Source organism: Calcarisporiella thermophila (genome assembly GCF_041956535.1).
Source record: "Calcarisporiella thermophila strain CBS 279.70 unplaced genomic scaffold VTP21scaffold_10, whole genome shotgun sequence".
Taxonomy (NCBI): domain Eukaryota; kingdom Fungi; phylum Calcarisporiellomycota; class Calcarisporiellomycetes; order Calcarisporiellales; family Calcarisporiellaceae; genus Calcarisporiella; species Calcarisporiella thermophila.
This window is the reverse complement of record NW_027192200.1, coordinates 453,803-473,958: the sequence shown is the minus strand read 5'-3', so window position 1 is coordinate 473,958 and position 20,156 is coordinate 453,803. Positions and strand designations below refer to the sequence as shown.

Below are 20,156 nucleotides of genomic sequence, written 5' to 3'. Positions count from 1 at the left end.
TTTCCTTCTGGAAATTTGCTTACTGATCTTTGATGCTCGACGATCGTTACCCTTCCGACGAGGAATCAGGCTCTCGTGATCGTTTCCGTAGGGAGCGTGAGCGCGAACGGGGAGGTCGTCGAAGTGATAGATTTGAGAGGCGCGATGAAGATCGGCATTATGAGGGACCTGCTTCCAAACGTGATCGCAGTCTTTCACCAGATGAGCGTGGTCAGTAGAAGCATTTTCGGCAAATTTTTGCTCCACCCTGTACTAAATTGATGGTCGTTTTATTTTCTTCTTTCTCTGACAACAGATCGACGGCACAAGTACCGTCGTTCCGTGTCTCCAAGGCGGGGAGCCCCACCCAGTGATGGCGATCATTATATTCCCAATTATGAGCGAGATGGTTATTCACCTGCTCCTCGGTATGGCAATCGCCCCGAATTCGGATCAAGAGAGAGCACCTCCTCTGGCCAATCCTCGTTTTCACGTAATCGATCCGGTCACCCTGACCCATACAAACTCGACTACCTCGTTAGCTTCAAGCAGTTTTGCGAATATCTGCGTGCGGAAAATCCTTCGCGTTCATTTGAAGAAGATGATCTACGACAACGCTACGGCGATTATAAGGAAGACTACGCTGCTCGCCAGGCCGTGCGTTTCTTTGAAGAGCACAAAGAGGAGGCTTGGTTTCGGGAGAAGTACGCTCCAGGCGTATGCGTGCAGCGCTTAGAGGAGGTACGTGCCCTCCGAAAACGGCTCTACACAAGATTTGTGGAAGAGTTGATGCAGGGCGAGCATGATGAGGTTTGTTTTGATCAGCCCGGGACGGAGACTAAACCTGAAGGAGGTGAGGCACGGAAAGAGGGCGAGGATAAACAGGACACAAAAGAAGAAGGAGAGGAAGAGGCCAAGGGCGAGGGTACTGCAGAAGAAGGTGTAGACGCAGCCACAGAAGCGAGCTCAGGCGAAAAGAAACCCGATGTAAATCCATTGAAAAACCATCTTGTGATCAAATCGGTGTCTCCAAATGTAGAGAAAAATAAACTCATCGAGGTATTTGGTGTGGTTTTTCCGTCGTGGTATAGCTCGAATAGCTCTGACGTCTCTTTCACTCGTTTAGCTATGCAAAAAGGTGGAGGGCTTTGAGGGCGTGGCGTTATCAGAACCCATGTTCACCAAGAAGTTCCATCGCATCGGGTGGATACAATTCAAGGAGGGCACTGATCTGAAGAAGGCCGTGTCCGAGATTGATGGCCAAAAGGTGGTTCTTTGTACGGCGGTCATTATTCCCCTTCACTAACCTCTCCCCCTCCCATGTTTGCGTTAGATTGATGATTTCCAGCTCCACGTCGCAATACCAACTGCGCCCTCCGTGTTGCGGCCCCGCGTAGCTCCCGACATTACGTGTACGCTTGAGCGCCTAAGACATGACTGCGAGCAGGCGGAGCAGCTGGCCCAAGTGCTTGACCGGCAACTTGGCGAAGAGATCAAGGGCACCGAGCTGGTCAGGGAACGAGTTGCACACATTTTAGAGCGAAAGCCCAGACCGGAATCGAGAGAGGGAGAGGAGGGAGAAGAGGGTCTTAGTAGGGCCGAGGAAGAGACGGAAATGGCTAGAGTGAGTGTTGGATTACCATCCGGGGAAGGTCGAGGCGACTCGTTGACTAATCGCTCTCTCTTATTCTATTTGGCACAGATTAAAATTAAACTGGACATGTTCTTAAATTATATGAGGCAAGTCCATTTATTCTGTTATTATGACGCATTCGATGCAGATTCTGTCGAAGAGTTCCGTCGCAAATGTCCAAGGCATTACCGCGTTCCCCCCGGAAGCTCCTCCAACACCGGGAAGCAGCAAAATAGTAAGTTGCCCCTCTTTATCTAAATTTGGCATGGATTCACTTCAACCCTCTCCTCGGTGGAATGTAGCCGCACAATGGGCAAAGAATCTGGACCTTAAACTCGACCTGTTGCTCAAGGATCCAAAAGATTTGGACTTGGAGAAATATGGAGGCAAGAACAAAGAAAAGTACGTGGTCCCTTTATGGCTAAATTTTTAAACATGCACACAAAGAGCTTATCTTTACCCCCCCCCCCTTTTTTTTTTTTTACTCTAAAGGGAAATGGATCGCTTCCTTACCGAGAATATTGATGACCGGGAACAAGGCAAGTTCCGCTGCAAGATCTGCAATAAGCCGTTCCGTGGGCCAGAATTCGTGCGCAAACATCTCAATCTGAAGCATGCCGAGAAGGTCAAGGAGCACGAGGATTCGATCGATTTTCTCAACAATTTCATCCGGGACCCCGGCCATATGACCCAGCCAACCGGCACCGCTCCTCCTATTCCATTCTTCCCTCCAATGTTCCCGCCAGGAATGATCCCTCCCGGAATGGAGTTTGCAATACCCAATGGTGCGGCTCCAGGGGGTCTCCCTCCGACTGGAATAGCCTTCATGCCGTTCGAGGGCATCCCACGGATCGGATTCCCCGCCTTCCCTGCTCCCGGCGAAGCAGGCTGGCCTCCCCAGCCACCCGGTGCTGCTGGGGGCGTAAGGGGCGCTGGAGGATTTGGCCCTATACCAATGCTATCCCATCACAGAGGATTAGGCGGCGGGCGCTACCATCCGTATCAGAGACTGTCGGGCCGAGGCGGGCTACGCGCGTCGCAGGAGTCATTGCCACCGCCTCCGGGTGGCGCTCGCTCGGACCCTCGACAAATCCAATCGTACGTGGACTTGGACGCTCCAGCGGAAGGCGATGTGGAGATCAAGTATGGCTAATGATTATACGACTTGAATTCGTTGTTATAAAACATATATAAATCTTAAAATATACAACTCCAAAAAAAAAAATCCCGATAAAGCATTTGGAAAACATTTTTATTTCTTAAAAAAATTTTTCTCTTATTTGCACCTCTTTTCCTCTTTTTTATATTTTCTTTCTACTCTCTTCTTCCCCCTGATCTTTGCTTCGCCTTATTTACGCTTCACCCTTCTTCCTAAAGTCACCACACCCCCCTTTTAACCATCTCTTCTTTTTTCCTCTTTTTACTTCGACTATGTATCCTTGTTTGGTTTTTTTTCTTTTATCTTTGAGTGATTGGCTAGTAGGCTAGAAATTTCCAACCTAATTATTGTTTTGGTTTTCCTCTTCGGGGCTGCCAGTGTAGTTAGACGGAGAAGAGAGCCAATTCAAATAATAAAAAAAGTATATTGTATTATTTGATCCCCACCACCACAAAGTTCCTCGGGCTTATCACCCTATCGAATAAGGGCCACATCTGCGCTTGGACGCCCTGCTCTTGAAGATACAGCATCCGATCTAGAAGAATAAGACTCTCAAGGACCGGTCCTAGGATCGACCGCAGGGCCCAGAACACCGTGACGCGGCGCAGGCCCCACGGATGGAAGCGCTCATGGTATTTTTCACAATCGTGCAGAAGCTCTTCCCCCGCTTTCCAGGCAAGTCCCCCTTCATCAATGTCCTCGTCCGCTTGTTCTAGAGTAGGTGTCGTGGTAAGGGATCTGCTTCTGAGACGACGTAACGAAGCCTCACAATAGGACCTGAAATTGCGAAAATGGCGCGGTCGCAGGCGGCCTATGGTTGGGGCTTCACCCGGTGTGCATAGCCCCTTTTCAACCATGATATACTGGAATATAAATAGGCGAGTGGGATGATGAGCTACTTGTCTGGGAGCATGTTTAAAATCGGGTAGTTTATTATTACCTGTAAAAGTGCTCGATAAAAATGGTGTTTAAATGATTCAAGGGTCTCGTCTCGCTGGGAAATCCATCTCCAAGGGGTTTGGCAACTCAACATCCGTGCCTGTCTACCAAGGGTCACCCGGGCGCTCTTCAGATGTTCGCTCATCGGAAAACAATCAGTCCCCCTGCTTACATCCTCTCCCGGTTTTTTCGTTTCGAACTTTTCGGTCAGAAAGTGGTAGCAGCAACCAACATTCACCACGCAGCGAATCTCGCTCTGTTGCGTGAAGAGACGTAGCATCAGTGGAGTTAGGTCCCCGCACGCATGAAGCCCACAGACCAACCATCCTTCTTCTGCTTTATCGTCACCGCACTGCATTTCTTGTAGGAGGTCCGGGGCTGTTTGGGGAGTCACTTTCCAAGTAATATGCCGCAGTCGCCCTGCTGCGAATTCTGCCAACAGTGCTTCCTCTTCCTCGATTGTTGGGGTGGAAGAAGCGGAGGCGGGTGGAGATTTTCCCTTTAACGTCTTGGAGAGCCGAGCTTGAAACTTTTGAGCACCGCACGTTTGCACCTCGCAGGCATCTACCGCAAGGACGTCTAGGCCACGGAGAGCTAAGAATCGGCTTAGATATCCCTACTCACAGAGTGATTAGCAAGCCATCTCCATTGTTCATGATAGGCAAAATGTCTAACCTGTCCCGCACCCAAGTCGATCACCTTTCGAATGCCTTGCTCTTTGGCTATTTTCGCAATCAATTCACTCATTATTTCAACCTTTATAAATAAAAGCAAAGAATGGTTATGCCTACTGTCATAAAATTTATGTAACAATGTGGAACATCACCTCGTGGAGTTTCTTCGAAGTCATTCCGTGGAGACATAGAGGATTAAAGTCAGCTATCGAATCCGAAATTTTCAAGATATCTTCATCAATATACAGTGAAGTTAGTTAATCTTCCAATTAGAATTCAAAGTTATATTTCACCTTTTTCTTGCGATCTTTTCTCTCGAGGAAGTGAAAGCATTTTTGCCTCTTTAACAAATTCTTTAAGAGACTCTGGCCATTCATCCTAAACGCTTCGGTAATGTTAGTTCATACCAACACTATCATAAATTGCATCATTCACAAACCTTGCACTCGCTCTGGCTTGCCATTCGCAGCAGATCATCATTGGATGCCGATTCGAGTGCCTCTCTCCAAGTAGAGTCTATTAATTCCCATGACCGTTCAGGAAGTGTGAAGAAGTCAACTATATGTGGGGTGATAAGATGTGTATAGCGCTGTGCAAAATCGATTAACGCTTGCGCGTAGCTGTGTGATGAAGTGAAGGGTATAGGTAAAAGGATTGGGTCCGGTTCTCCGTACATAATGCAGAAGCAATCATATATATTTCGTTCGAATTAACCCCGTAAACAGAATGGAGTGCCACAAAGCAGTCACAAAAACCATTTTCTTTTTCGCCCAGGAGCCTCCGATCTTCTAGAATTGCACAGGATAAGTCTCCCTCCAGAATGTTATTTCAAAAATGAATAGCTCCTGGTTTATAGCAGCATTGTTGTGATACAAAACAGATTGAACAATCGTGGTAATCGCAGCATAAATCACCCTGAGTTTTCCTTTCTTTGCAAGCTTTTAGCTCTTCCGAAGTCAAATCAACCGTACTGTTTGCATAGATACAAGCAAAGTGCAAGAGCAGAAAAATAAAAAGGGTAGTTTTTGCATTGCTTGAAGTTAAAATGTTGTTTAAGAATAGAACCAAAACTGCTGAGTCCTTCAGAGGAAAATTCCGTGTTCTTATATATATTATATTTAAAATTCAATAAATGTAGAGATAAAGCAAGGCGTCTCCTTTGAATCATCAATACTATAATCTACTGAGTGCTTGAGACTTGGGTTGTGTAGTGAGTATATTGGTTACCTAGGAAATAGGACAACCTACTGTACTTTAATCAGATGGCATGATCCCGACGGCAAATATGTGAGTTAACTCAGGATGATCAACTTGGAGCGTTTTACGAACCTGGATTTCACCGGTCTTCGAATCCAATAGCTTTTTGGACTCGAAGGTAGACGTGGGTAAAAAATCAGTGACGATCTTTGCCCCTGTACACAAGTACTACGATCGTAGAATAATATATGCCAGAAATGAGTATTATATTTTGGTACCCACAATCTCACTTATTCTTCGGTGTATTCGCATACACCTACATGAAGATCGGCGTGAATATCTTTTCCCTTGACTGTACTGAAAACTCTCTCTTGAACAACGTCGCTAGGTGGTAAAGACTCTGGCATCACAAGTCGGTCACCGAGAACTAAATGAACGCCATGATTTTGCAGCAGAGAGGCGGCAGAAGCCTTGATATTGTTTGGATAAATATCCGAGAGAAGTTTTTCTCGAGGGTGGACCAAGGTAACTTTCTTCGAGGGATAGGTGTAGAAAATTTCCACTGCAAGCTCCACTCCAAGTGGGCCTCCACCTATTATGAGAACGATTCGCGTTTTGCACAATGCTTCCCAGTAGCTAGACAGCTTGGCGACTGCTTCTTCTCGGTTGTTTGATTCAATTACAATTGGCTCTGAATAGGAGGCTCCCGTTGCTATTACCAAATAATCAAAACTTGTCACCTCCCCATTGTCAAGGACGGCATAGTTTTGATGGATTTTCTTCACAGTTCCCTGTCGAACCTGATGAAAGTCGATGACGGAGAGTTGACCAGACAATTAGGAGACCAGAAATCAAGCTTCGCACCACCGTTGAAAGAAGAAGGGACCTTCAAAGTTCCCTAATTTTTAATGAAATGTCCCTCGATTAGAGATAAGGCTCCGGAAGAAAATCTTGAGATTTTAGTTGCGAGAGTTGACCAGGTGGATGACGATTCGTCAAATAGATATTTGACGGGAACCCACAATTTATGAGCATAGGACTCATCTACGAGGGCGCGTGAAGCACCGATTAGATGTAGAGTTGCATCTCGTTTGTCTACCACGGTGACTTTCACGTTCAGCCCACGACACTGCCTTTAGATGATTTGGGCGGCGCTGGATCCAGCATAGGAGGCTTCAATCACTAGGATCCGATGCAAGCTTTCATTCATGAGTACAGGGTGATAAATTTGAATAAAAAAAATTGTTAAAAGTAGGTGGATGAGGAACAGGATATCCCCTTTCTGTCAGGTTATATAAACTACTCGGAACCTATAGTGCCAATATAGGTAGCTGCCAAGTTTTGCTTCTCACAACATAGTCGAAGAGAAAGTTGAACTTAATTGCGATGGAAAATAACTGTTGTTAATTCTAAGGATACTATTTGGAATGGCTTGGACCTGGACCTTGTCTCAGCACTCCCTTTTACTAAGAATCGGGCGAGTTTGTTCAGAGTTGCTATGGCTTTTACTTAGTCCATAACTCTGATAGCGACGGCTTGCGACACTTCATCCTGTGAATAAGTTGGTAGGCAACCAACTTATTCACAGGATGAAGTGATGCCTAACTCAATACGCATTTAACTCGAACTGCGCAAAAAGGCTATGATGTGCTCCGTTCATATTGACTGTACTCTGAGTTAATCTCAAAGCCATGTTTAAATTGTAACTAAGGAGGTTGGGTAACCCACCAAAAATAAGTTGCCCACTGCATGTGATGCTATGGAATAAGGTGATTTTAACATCCTTTGGCCCCGGTACAGGCATTATTTTAGGGTATATATATGCGCGTGGACAACCTTGGCTTTGTTCAATCTTTGACGATGTGGCTCACAAAAAATAATGTTGGACACAATTTTTTTATTAATATATTCCATTATTCAATCAATCTCCATTTTTATCAAAATCAGATTAGCACACTGATAAGAGAAGCCTGGAGTAACCTGAATTACAATGCACGAGTAATTGAGTACTCAAAAGAATCGGAATAAATTATGGATTATAAAAATTAGATATATCAAAATGGTCGAATTTGAAGTCGAAGTGGTAGAGAACATGATTTAAAAGTTTTGAATGAATGGAATAAAAATCCAAAAATTTAGGATATGGTAGTTCAACTAACTATTTGATCACGTGCAGTGCATCTTAATCGTTACCGCAATAGCCTCGCAGTAGCTCTCCCTTGGGTTTGTGTTACTTGGATGTAGAGAGAGTGTTCCTGGCGAGCATAGCAATTGCGAACCCAAGGATTCCCATCGCTAGTGGGGCAATGTAAGCAAGCCAAGGAAAGAGAGGGCCTGCTACTGCAGGGGCAATGATCTTTCCTACTGCAAAAACCCCCATTAGCCACGGCATGAGTGAGACGACAAGTGTGGGGTCGATGATCTTGGAGAAAATACTCGGATGTATGCTCGATTGCAAATTGTAAGCTGTGTACAGCAGCGTACACGCTATGATCCAAACAAGTTTGCCACCAATGGTGGCTGGTTCACTGTCCAGTCTTATGGCAAGTAGCATCCCAATGTAGGCAACAGTTGAGATGCCAAACGCAAAGGCAGTCATGTGCACTTCCGCCTGCTTCGTCCTTGAAAATTGTTCGAAAACACTATGGAGTTTGTGTGAAAATAATGCACCTGAGAGTGCAACGATACCGATTGCCACCATGAGGCCTCCCTGAAGTCCGGTGTCGAAATGATAGCGCTGCCAGAAGGTGGCAGGCATCAAATATTGGGTCGTAGCAATGGAGAAAGATGAGAAAAGTTGGAGAAAGAGCAAACTTAAAGGCCCTGGCCTGAAGAAGGTTTGGATACCCTTTAAAAGCGAAGCGGCTATTTTGAAGGAAAACGCAATCAATAATGCAATGGGGTGGGCCATTGGTTCTAGCTGTATTTACCTTTAGTCTTTCTATCCTTCATCCTAAATAATATTATCATATTAAACGCAAACATTAAGAGAGCAGTAAACAGAGTTGGAGCAGTGTGTGCGTTGATATTATAGGAGCCAATATAAAAATCGCAGAGACCAAACAAACTTGACAGACCAGGTCCTATAAGTGCAAAGCCCATGAAGCTCCGGTACTGCGACATTGCAGGAAGACGTTCTTCCTCTGTTGTCACCAAAGCAATATATGAACTCCCGAGTCCAACGGAGCCTTCTGCAACACTACATAATATTCTCCCCACAATTACAAGTACTATGCTGTTTAAGCCGCTTGGTGAACCGATCGAATAAAGCACATTGCCAACCACATATAACGACATCAAGGAGAAAAATACCCACTTGATGGAGCCGATCTTCTCCGCAACATAGCCGATGCTAAAGCTGGTGATTATTTGCGCCGCAGAGCTGACGGATTGAGTGAGGGAAAAATAATACGTAAGTTTCTCAATGCCGACAATACTCTCGATGTATGGATTAACAGTGGGCAGATAGAGAGTCATATCGAGTGAGAAGGCGGTAACCACAAGATATACGGGAAAGAGATCACGTAATAGGTGCATGCTGGTTCGAGGTGATTTTGAGGCTCCTTCAGAAGTCTCTTCTGTCCTCATTTTGAATCCCTCTTCTAGGGTTGTCTCAGTTAACATCTCACTCTTAAATTCATTAGCTCTATGAGACACCGTTAGGTTTAGACACCCACTCATTTTGTCATTTGCGTCACCGTATTCACTCTTCAGACTCGTTGTATGTGCCATAATAATGCTGTAGATGTATTGACAATGTTCACAGAGACGAAAGGAAGTAATGTATTTTTGTTTCTCGCCAGTAGAATGATTTTGCATCGCTTTATAGTTGAGCTAAAGCTTGCAAAATATAAGCCTTAGTTGAAGAGTGAATAGGCTTTGCTTTGTATTCAGAGCCAAACTGGCTTTTTGTGAAATCGTAAAATTACATTCGTAGCACTATTATTTTGGGTCTAATGAATTTCATTCGAAACTGCACACCGGTTGAGAAACCGACTCCAAAAGCAAAGTCTAAACATCTGGCGCTATGGTAGGGCTGCAACCTTGTTGCGGTAATCTCTCAATTGTGTAGCAAAAATCCTGAATACAAAAGTGACATTTTTTATTTCTTTCCACGGAATGTACATTCCGCGAAATCATGAATACAGTTACCCGGCATCGCTCTTCAATTGCTAGAGTGGGGTGATGCAGTTTCGGGATAAAATATCCCTTTAAGCAACTTGGCATGCCAAGCCTGGAACTAGCGAACGGATGCCGGAGTACCTCAGGTTCGCACGTCAATGGCATCTTCGGCATAAGCACCGAGGAGTTAGAAATCGGCTTGGATATCCTTGCTTATATAGCAGTAAACAAGGTGTCATATTTGTATTGCTCATACAAACTATTAAATGTTTCTCTCCCGGCTGATCTCCATGCGAATGCATTGAACATTTTAGAAATCAACCCGCCTATTAATATGACCTGGAAATGAAAAGAAAACGGAATCGAGGTTATCATCCTACCTGCGATCCCCTTACGTGGACATGCTCCCATGAAGATTCTTCGAAGATGCACTGAGTTTTATAATCGACTCACGATCCCGTATACTTTTCCGTTAAAAACGTGCTTAAAGTATGCGATTTCAGTGCAATAGCCACAATGCAGTCACAAACGCACAGATTTCTATGCGCGGAAGAAATTGCATGAAAAGTGGGCTGAGCAGAGCCTCGATGACTATGATTCTGATTTCCTAATGTGGACCGGACATGGTTTCGTAACGGTCAGGACCAAAATATTTTGGTCTCCGCATAATAGTTTGAAATAGACGAGGGGCTTCGCGGCTTCGATTCTATTCTTTGTTTTCTCATCAACCCTACAGACATTTCTGATCCTTTCATTTGCAATTGTTGGATTGAAGTTGCAAAGGGGGACCACGCCCAATACCTTGACTATACAAACATGCAGCAACTACCCATCAAATTCCAAGAGCATCTTCAGGTAACGTATGGACGCGTTGACATAACCATGTCTCGCGAGGTACAAAATTCTTGTGCTTCAATGACATCATTGAGAGAGAATTCGAACCATGACATTTGTGTCGGCACTCCAACAAAATCATCTCTACATCATACATTAATTTCTAGACTTTACCACGTTTTAAAACCCTGTTGACCCTCATCTCTGCTCTACCATTTTAGCTCCAATCTCTTGGCATCAATGCAGCTAGCATCAGCTTTAACACACTCACACTTGAATCAGATCGGTTTATCTGTGTCCGTGAGAAAATCGGGGAGCAGAATCAGGTTGTCATTGTTGATCTCGCTGATCCAAGCAATTTGATACGGCGACCCATTTCAGCTGATTCGGCGATCATGCATCCTACCTCCAAGATTATCGCCCTCAAAGGTATAGTGACTTTACCAGGAGTTACATGTTTGCGGTTCCTAACATGTCCATTTCTATTATAAAGCTGGGCGTCAGTTACAGATATTCAATCTAGAGACAAAATCCAAGATCAAAGCACATTACATGCAGGAAGATGTTCAGTTCTGGAAATGGATATCCGTCCAGTGCCTAGGAATTGTGACCGATTCCTCTGTCTATCACTGGTCTATTGATAGTGATACACAGCCTACAAAGATATTTGATCGTCACGTAAATTTGAGTGGTTGTCAGATTATCAACTATCGGGTTAATTCAGACGAGAAGTGGATGCTGCTTAGTGGGATTTCTGCAAGGGTAAAGAAGTTGAAGAGTTTTATGTTTGCACAGGTTGCTCCATGTGTTTTTCATGTTTGTTCATTTAGGATGGGAGGGTTGTTGGTGCTATGCAGCTCTATTCTAAGGATCGTGGGGTCAGTCAGCCTATTGAGGGGCACGCAGGGGCGTTTGCAGAGATTAGGCTTGAAGGTGCACCCCTGCCAACCAAGCTTTTTAGCTTCGCTGTACGCTCTGCCACTTCTGCCAAGGTTCGTCAAAAACTATATAGTTGTGTTGAAGTTGATATATTTACTGAGTATGCCCATTACCCAACAGTTACATATCGTCGAAATTGATCATAAAGACTCCAATCCAATCTTCCAGAAGAAGGCTGTTGATATTTTCTTCCCTCCGGAGGCAGTGAATGATTTTCCAGTTGCAATGCAGATCAGCAAACAATACAACATCATCTATCTAGTAACGAAATACGGTTTTTGCCACCTCTATGACTTAGAGACAGGAGCATGCATTTATATGAATCGCATCAGCGGAGAGACAATATTTGTTACTGCTGAGCACGAGGCGACAGGGGGTATCATTGGGGTTAATCGTAAGGGGCAGGTTTTATCCGTTACTGTGGATGAGCAGAATATTGTTCCATATATCATGAACAACCTTGGTAACGCCGAGCTAGCCCTCAAAATCGCATCACAGAATAATTTACCAGGAGCTGAAGACTTATGCGTTGCTCGGTTCCAGCAACTATTGCAGTCTGGAAGCTACAACGATGCAGCAAAGGTGGCTGCAACGTCACCTAATGTAAGTTTATTCACTGGGGTTTTGAGTTTTTTGTATAATTGATATAATGTTGAACTCGCAATAGGGTATTTTGCGTACACCCCAAACGATTGAGCAATTCAAGCATCTCCAAGCGATACCAGGTCAGGTTCCTCCAATCTTGGCCTATTTCGGATTCCTATTGGAATCGGGAGAATTAAACAAGTACGAGTCGATTGAACTTGCCCGCCCAGTACTGCTTCAAGGGCGCAAACAGCTTCTCGAGAAATGGCTCAAGGAGAATAAGGTAGGGTGCATTGTTGGTTGGAGTGTCCATCTTAATATGCTTCATTTGTGGCTTTTCCCTGCTATTTAGCTTGAATGCAGCGAGGAGCTGGGCGACATTGTGAAGCAGCACGATGTCACGCTTGCGCTCTCCGTCTACCTCCGTGCCAATGCACCAAATAAAGTGATCGCCTGCTTCGCAGAAACACATCAATTCGCCAAGATTATTTTGTATGCAAAGAAAGTGGGTTATCAACCCGACTATGTCTCTCTATTACAGCATATCATGCGCATGGATCCTGAGCGTGGTGCTGAATTCGCTTCCACTTTGGTGAACGATGAAAGTGGGCCGCTTATTGACGTGGAGCGGGTAAGATTTTAGCGTTTGTGTGCACCAAACCTTGAGTTGTTAGTCTAATCCTTGTGTTGTGATTAGGTGGTCGATATCTTCATCTCACAGAATTTGATCCAGCAGGCTACGTCCTTCTTACTTGATGCGCTCAAGGATAATAAACCGGAGCAGGCACACCTTCAGACCCGATTACTTGAAATGAATCTCTTGCATGCTCCGCAGGTAGCCGATGCTATTCTTGGAAATCAGATGTTTACCCATTACGACCGGAGCGCAATTGCGCCGCTCTGCGAGAGAGCTGGATTATACCAGAGAGTAAATTGCTATTTCTTATGGCAAAGCCTTTGTTAGGAAATGCTTAATTTTTTATCTCATTGTTAGGCCTTGGAGCACTATACCGACATTAAGGATATTAAGCGTGTCTTAATCAACTCCGGGCATACAATGAACCCCGAGGTATTTTTTATTCCCATTTCACTGTATTCATTTCCATACGATACTCACCCGTGCTGGTTTTCTTCTCTTAGTGGATTGTAAACTATTTCGGCACGCTGTCCATTGAGCAAACGCTCGAATGTCTGAAGGATATGATGTCCAGCAATTTACGACAGAATCTCCAAATTTGTGTGCAGATTGCCATTAAGTATTCGGAACAGCTTGGCCCGCAGAACCTCATCGACATCTTTGAGTCATTCAAAAGCTTTGAAGGTGAGCAATCTTTTATTGAATTGCTCATGGTTTTAATTATGCCTTTAACTCTTTGTTTCTTGAAAGCCCTCTACTATTATTTGGGTTCTATCGTCAACTTGAGCCAAGACCCGATTGTCCACTTCAAGTATATCGAGGCTGCATGTCGCACGGGCCAGATGAAGGAAGTGGAGCGAATTTGTCGCGAGAGCAACTACTACGACCCAGAGAAAGTCAAAAACTTTTTAAAGGTAATGCTTGGGATGCTTCCTAACGCAAAGATGTATAGCTGGAGTAAAATTCTCTCTTGGGTTGGTTTTATTTTGCAGGAAGCCAAGCTTAGCGACCAGTTGCCCCTAATTATTGTCTGCGATCGTTTCGATCTTGTGCACGATCTCGTCCTCTACCTCTACCAAAACAACCTGCACAAGTACATTGAGGTGTATGTACAGCAGGTGAATTCCGCTCGGACCCCCGCCGTGATTGGGGCCCTGCTCGATGTCGACTGTAATGAAAGCATCATTCAGAGTCTACTTATGTCAGTCCATGGTCCTGTACCGATTGATCAGCTTGTTGATGAGGTGGAAAAGCGCAACCGACTTAAGCTGCTCTTGCCTTGGCTGCAGATTCGTGTCAACGAGGGCAGTCAGGATCCAGCAGTGTATAATGCTCTCGCCAAGATATATGTCGATACCAACAATAACCCTGAGCCATTCCTCAAAGAGAACCCGGTGAGTATTATCCCCGTGTAACGCTGTATCAAACATTCAATATGCACATGCTCATGCTTCATTTCAATCCCGTCACAGTACTACAATTTCCTTGAGATCGGTAAATACTGCGAAAAACGCGATCCATATCTTGCCTTTGTTGCTTACCAACGAGGCCAGTGCGACTATGAGCTTGTTAAAATCACCAATGAAAACTCCATGTTCAAGCACCAAGCACGCTATCTTGTGAAGCGCCGCGATGCCGCACTCTGGGCTCATGTGCTTGATGATGCAAATCCGCACCGACGTCAGCTCATTGACCAGGTTGTCGGGACAGCACTCCCGGAGACTTCGGACCCTGAAGACGTGTCCTTCACAGTCAAGGCCTTTATGGCGTCCGACCTGCCCAACGAGCTGATCGAATTGCTAGAAAAAATCATCCTGGAGAATTCTGCCTTCAGCGATAACCGCAATTTGCAAAACCTGCTCGTGTTGACTGCCATCAAAGTAAGAAAGCTGCCCTGTGAATCTTGTGGAAATACTCTGACTTTTTTTTCATTCTAGGCTGAGCAATCTAAAGTTATGGACTATATCCAACGCCTGGACAATTTTGACGCGCCGGATGTTGCTACCATTGCCATTGGGGCTGGTCTCTACGAGGAGGCGTTCGCTATTTACAAAAAGTACAAAGTGCATGTTCCTGCCGTCGATGTCCTCATTGAACACATTGGTAGCATCGATCGTGCGTATGAATACGCCGACCGAGTCGATCAGCCAGAAGTGTGGAGCCGCCTGGCAAAGGCACAGCTGGAGGGAATGCGCATTAAGGATGCCGTCGACTCGTACATCCGCGCAAGCGATCCAAGTAATTACCTTGAGGTCGTGAGCTATGCATCGCGCGCAAACAAGTACGAAGATTTGGTGCGTTTCCTGCAGATGGCACGACAAAAGCTGCGTGAACCATTCATCGACAGCGAGCTCCTGTTTGCTTATGCAAAAATCGACTGTATTGCGGATATGGAAGAGTTTCTTGGCGTCGCAAATGTGGCCAATATTCAAAATGTGGCCGATCGCTGCTACGACGAGAAATTGTTCGAGTCGGCTAAGATCTTGTACTCGAACATTTCCAACTGGGGCAGACTCGCCTCGACCCTGGTTCACCTGGGCGAATATCAGGCTGCAGTGGATGGAGCACGTAAAGCCAACAATACCAAGTAATTTTTTTATTTATTATTTTCCTTTCGATAACAGGACTCAATGATGAATTTTGGTTATCTTTAGGGTGTGGAAGGAGGTTAATGCTGCGTGCGTGGAGCGCCGCGAGTTCCGTTTGGCCCAGATCTGTGGTCTCCACCTCATCATCCATGCCGAAGAACTGGAGCAGCTGATCAAGGTGTACGAAAGCAACGGCTACCTGGATGAGCTCATCCAGCTCCTCGAGGCAGGCCTTGGCCTCGAGCGTGCGCACATGGGGATGTTTACCGAGCTCTCGATCCTCTATGCGAAGTACAAGCCCGAACGCATGATGGAGCACCTGAAGCTGTTCTGGTCACGAATCAACATTCCAAAGGTGATCCGCGCCTGTGAGGAGGCCCATCTCTGGCCCGAGCTTGTGTTCTTGCATGTCCACTATGACGAGTACGACAACGCAGCTACCACGATGATGGAGCATGCAGCGGACGCTTGGGAGCATGCGTCGTTTAAAGATATCATTGCCAAAGCTTCGAACCTGGAGATTTGCTATCGTGCACTGCGCTTCTACCTCGACGAGCAGCCGCTGCTGATCAACGACCTGCTCTCGGTGCTGGCCCCCCGCCTCGACCACGCTCGCGTGGTGAAGATGTTCCAAAAGTCGGACAACATCCCGCTCATCAAGCCATACCTTGTGTCGGTGCAACCGGTATGTTCTGCTTCACTCGCCTGCTTTTTTTTTTTGCGGGACGAACTAAAGCGTTTTGTGTTTTTTGATTCGCAGGCTAACAACCGGGTGGTTAACACCGCTTACAACGACCTACTGATTGAGGAAGAGGACTTTGCCACCCTGCGGGACTCGATCGAGAATTTCGACAACATCGACAGCCACGATCTTGCCGTGCGCCTCGAGAAGCACGAGCTGCTCGAGTTCCGTCGCATTGCCGCATACCTCTACAAGCGAAACAAGCGCTGGCGGCAGTCCATCCAGCTCTCGAAGCAGGATAAGCTCTACAAGGATGCGATGGAGACGGCATGGGAATCGCGCGACGCGGATGTGGCCGAAGATCTGCTCCGCTACTTTGTGGAGGTCGCCAATCGCGAATGTTTCGCCGCATGCCTCTTCACCTGCTACGATCTTTTGCGGCCCGACGTGGTCATTGAGCTGGCATGGCGCCACCAACTCTACGACTTTGCCATGCCCTATATCATCCAGGTAACGCGGGAATACATGGACAGAGTGGAGGCCCTGGAAAAGAAGGAGGCCGAGAGGGCGGAGAAGGAGAAGGCAAAGGAGACGCAGGATACGGCCGTAATCCCCCCGGCCGGTAGCTTCAGTGCGCCCCTGATGCTCACCTATTCGGGCATGTCTTCCGGTATGCCCTCAGTGCCCGTCATGACCCCCAATAGCATGGGCTCATTCGGCAATCCGCCAAGGTTCTAAGATTGCTTCTATGTCTGTGTTGATGTTTATCATATCATTTCCGTGTTTAAATGGTACGTTTCTTTTGGGCTATCCCCCTTTGTTATCTCTTCTATATTATATCCAACCCCCCCCCCCACCCATCTAGAGATCAGATAAAGACATTATCTATTTTTGCTTTTTCTCCCTGATTTTTACATAGTCCACATTTTCTCCAACAGTCAAAAAAAAAAATACTGATCCTAGTTTGCAATATATAAAAAAAGCAACAACCATTACACTCATTCGTACTCGTAGCGGACCCCCATGTTCTCGTTGGGCTGATATCCCATTTGCCGCAGTTTTTTGGCCTGCACGCGCTCGCTCTCCACGCGATGGAGCTCTTTGATTTGGTCAGCGGTGAGCAGGGAGCCTGAGGGCTGCACGTGCTGTCGCGACCGAGCCTGGAGTCTATTGGGGGATGAAAGAGTGATGTGATGTGTGGGTCAGATGGATCAGTCTGTGAAAGTGGAGGAAAGAGGGATTTACCGAATCTGCTCTTGATCCTTGAATAAATTCACCCTGCTCTCGTCGTCCTTCACCACCTCTCCCATACGAATGGCGCGTTGCCTTGACTCCCACCTTTCAAGATTGTAATACCTTGACGTATTCAAATAAAAAAATTCAAATTGAAAACTCATTTTAGCAGGTAGTGAAAGATGGATTGACTAAAGTGTAGCATCTCACTTTTCATGGGGCAGGGTGGCGGTGTTGTAATCTTCCATGAACTCCTTGAAGTACTGCTTCATCGCGCGAGGGAGTATCTGGTCGGGCATGACATTCTTGACCTCGACCAGCCATGCATTGAATTCCTATAGGGGAGAGTTTGCGAGGTTAATGGGTCGAATTCTAAGAGACAAGTGTGTGGATGGGGGGTGGGGGGTTGTGAGCAGACATAAAATGAATACGTACGCTTTCTTTCGAGTAGATACTAGGAATAAAAAAGGGGAGGAGTGAGTGTAAGGAGGCAATGGAAGTCTCTGAAGTTAAGGAATACGAACTCTGTTTCCGTGAGAATTCCAAACTTCCCCCACTGGTCGGTGACCGCGGTATACTTGGATTTATCTTTCTCTCTTTTATCCTTCAGAAGGGGATATTGGGGGATGGGATCCCGAGTGAGCCGGATTTCAGGAGCACAATGGTAAATTTCAAGTCATACCTTCTTATCTTTGGACTTTTTCTTTTCTTTCTTCTTTTTCTTCTTCTTTTCCTCCTTTCTATTTTTCCGCTTATGCCGGCGATCATCGCTATCGTCTCCGGATGACGCATCCGAAGAGGAGGATCTCGAACGAGAACGTCGCCGACGACGGCGGCGGCGATGTTCTCGAGAATCGTCTGAAGATAGAGAGCTAGAGCGTGAGCGGGACGGCGAACGGCGATGCTTGTGATGCCTTGAATGTGGAGATGGGGACCGTGACCGGTGCCTATGCCTTCTGCCGCTTCTACTGCTGTAATGGTCCCGTGTTTTATCTCGAGATCGTGATCGTGATCGCGCCCGATGACCACGAGAGGCCGAGCGTTCACGGGAGACAGATCGCCTCCGTTCCCTCTCTCTGGAAACGCGTTCCTCCTCCTGATGGCGATCTGGAGATCGGGATCGCGAATGCGAGCGTGGCATCTCTAATTGCAGGCGGAACTTGTCGACACTAGAATCTGGCGGATGCAAATCGCCACCTTATGAAACGGCGCAGCAATGAAGAGAGTCACGAGTGTTTATCCTAACCTTTTCGTGTATTCCCTCTTGTATTATATTCTCCATTTCGGTCTATCAACAAGACAATAGCATGGAGAAAGTGACAAGATATTGCGTGGAATATGGTATGGGTTGTTTTTAAACTTGGTTCACTGTCATCTCGGCGCCTGCGAACTCATGGAACCCTTTTCCTATCTAGCCGAGTCGCAAGACTCAAAATGCGGCACCTGCGGAAAGCAAATCCCCAATAAATCCCTGCGATGTGGCAAAATCGAACTCACCAGTCCAAAGCAGAAAAAGAAACATGGCAAGCATACATGGTATCATTTCAAGTGTTTCCAGGTTAGTCCCCGGGTAGCCGCCTAGGTTGCAGGCATTTTGCCTTTCTCATTTTATTTTTTTTTTTTCACGCACGGGTAGGTGCCAGAGTTGTTGACCAAGCTTCCGATTCATCTCGTGCGTGGCTACCCTCAGCTCCGGGAGGAGGACCAAGACCGAGTCAAGAAGCTACTGGAACAGGGTCCCGATGCCACCTGGGCCCAGGTGGAGGCGAAAAGTGGGAAGAGAAAGCGCCAGGCTACAGACACGACAGAGGCCTCACCAAAAAAACGGGACACTTCTGCAAAATCGACGGAGGCGAACGGTGAAGAAGAGGATGAAAAGAAAGAAAATAGTGAGAGCTCGGAGGATGAGGTGGATATGACTAGTGCGTTGACGGCGGAGGATGCCAAGGCCGAAAAGAGTGAGCAGAAGAATAAGAAGGCGAAGAAGGCAAAGAAGGCGAAGGGGGCCAATAAGGGAGATGGCGATGAGGCCTCCTCCATCATCACAGCCATCGAGAAGGCGCTGAAGCCTATCACCACTGGTGCCAAGGTGTCGAAGCGAAAGGGTGGAAAGCAAGAAGAGCTGGACATGGCTAAGCTGGAGGCATTGGAGAAAGCTCTGGATGAGATGGCTAGTTTGGAGGCTGAGGAGGGGCCGAGCAAAAAGGTCAGCAAGGAAGAGTTCAAGAAGCACGCAAAGTCGCAAGAGAAGAAGGAAAAGAAAGCCAAGAAGGGAGGAAAGGCCAAAGGCGAGGAGAAGAAGGGAGGGAAAGAGAAGGAAGGGAAAGAGAAAGCACCACAAGGAAAGAAGGGTGAGAAGTCGGGCGCGAAACAACCCGACGCCCAGAGTGCCAAGCTGACCAAAGCCATCGAGGAGTCGCGTGAAAGAAGCAAGCAGATACTTCAGAAGTTGAAGAAAAAGGGCCCGAAGCCTTAGGGATCTCAGCGCTCGTCTTGCAATCGAGTCGCTCGACCCCCCCATCCCTCCTCTCCCCGCGCACTCCTCACTTTCTCTATTTCAATTTCCTTTGTACATTTCGTTCTTCTCCTAATCAAGCTTTATTATTTTTAATTTACTAAAGCAATCTCTCTTCATTAATATATTATATATATTTATTCGGCTAAAAAAACAATAAAACAAAAGAAAAAAAAACAATATATTATCTGTGAAAAGAAAAAAAAACAGGTGAAAAAGGAAGGGGGTTAACTATATACTCTAAAAAATTCAGCTTGTTCCTTTTCACTGATAGCTAGGAAAAAAGGGAAGGAGCACAACAATAGAGGGTGTCTTATTGAAACTAGGAGAAAGAAGCACCCCAACGATAAAATAAAATAGAATAAAAAATCGCGCAGCAATTAGTGTTTTCATGGGTGCAGTATTATTTATATATATGTATGTATATATATATTTAGATA

The 20,156-nt window shown here is 46.1% G+C and overlaps 7 protein-coding genes across 7 annotated transcripts; 3 read left to right on the top strand and 4 right to left on the bottom strand.

Annotated features, from left to right (window-relative positions):
* Positions 1–32: 32 nt before the first annotated feature.
* On the top strand, positions 33–2,765 carry VTP21DRAFT_920 (uncharacterized protein; the record flags this gene model as incomplete). The annotated part of the gene is made up of 7 exons (XM_069400131.1): positions 33–210; positions 296–1,038; positions 1,106–1,246; positions 1,313–1,603; positions 1,682–1,847; positions 1,915–2,014; positions 2,105–2,765. 7 exons carry the CDS (start codon positions 33–35, stop codon positions 2,763–2,765), a joined length of 2,280 nt encoding a protein of 759 aa, XP_069251809.1.
* Positions 2,766–3,202: 437 nt separating this feature from the next.
* On the bottom strand, positions 3,203–5,060 carry VTP21DRAFT_919 (uncharacterized protein; the record flags this gene model as incomplete). Its single annotated transcript, XM_069400119.1, has 6 exons — positions 3,203–3,634; positions 3,712–4,326; positions 4,386–4,466; positions 4,537–4,616; positions 4,678–4,762; positions 4,824–5,060. 6 exons carry the CDS (start codon positions 5,058–5,060, stop codon positions 3,203–3,205), a joined length of 1,530 nt encoding a protein of 509 aa, XP_069251808.1.
* A 578-nt stretch (positions 5,061–5,638) lies between these two features.
* VTP21DRAFT_918 (uncharacterized protein) lies at positions 5,639–7,332 on the bottom strand (the record flags this gene model as incomplete). Its single annotated transcript, XM_069400108.1, has 4 exons — positions 5,639–5,809; positions 5,902–6,381; positions 6,600–6,714; positions 7,310–7,332. 4 exons carry the CDS (start codon positions 7,330–7,332, stop codon positions 5,639–5,641), a joined length of 789 nt encoding a protein of 262 aa, XP_069251807.1.
* Positions 7,333–7,811: 479 nt separating this feature from the next.
* VTP21DRAFT_917 (uncharacterized protein) lies at positions 7,812–9,313 on the bottom strand (the record flags this gene model as incomplete). Its single annotated transcript, XM_069400097.1, has 2 exons — positions 7,812–8,446; positions 8,512–9,313. The coding sequence occupies 2 exons, from the start codon at positions 9,311–9,313 to the stop codon at positions 7,812–7,814; spliced, it is 1,437 nt and encodes a 478-aa protein (XP_069251806.1).
* A 1,206-nt stretch (positions 9,314–10,519) lies between these two features.
* VTP21DRAFT_916 (uncharacterized protein) lies at positions 10,520–16,706 on the top strand (the record flags this gene model as incomplete). The annotated part of the gene is made up of 16 exons (XM_069400086.1): positions 10,520–10,558; positions 10,759–10,966; positions 11,031–11,299; positions 11,368–11,529; positions 11,597–12,079; positions 12,144–12,344; positions 12,414–12,692; positions 12,759–12,989; positions 13,056–13,130; positions 13,202–13,382; positions 13,449–13,612; positions 13,691–14,092; positions 14,171–14,578; positions 14,636–15,285; positions 15,353–15,971; positions 16,047–16,706. 16 exons carry the CDS (start codon positions 10,520–10,522, stop codon positions 16,704–16,706), a joined length of 5,031 nt encoding a protein of 1,676 aa, XP_069251805.1.
* Positions 16,707–16,966: 260 nt separating this feature from the next.
* VTP21DRAFT_915 (uncharacterized protein) lies at positions 16,967–18,342 on the bottom strand (the record flags this gene model as incomplete). The annotated part of the gene is made up of 6 exons (XM_069400075.1): positions 16,967–17,135; positions 17,214–17,324; positions 17,412–17,536; positions 17,637–17,655; positions 17,726–17,805; positions 17,884–18,342. 6 exons carry the CDS (start codon positions 18,340–18,342, stop codon positions 16,967–16,969), a joined length of 963 nt encoding a protein of 320 aa, XP_069251804.1.
* Positions 18,343–18,508: 166 nt separating this feature from the next.
* Positions 18,509–19,677, top strand: VTP21DRAFT_914 (uncharacterized protein; the record flags this gene model as incomplete). Its single annotated transcript, XM_069400064.1, has 3 exons — positions 18,509–18,542; positions 18,617–18,759; positions 18,838–19,677. 3 exons carry the CDS (start codon positions 18,509–18,511, stop codon positions 19,675–19,677), a joined length of 1,017 nt encoding a protein of 338 aa, XP_069251803.1.
* Positions 19,678–20,156: the final 479 nt, after the last annotated feature.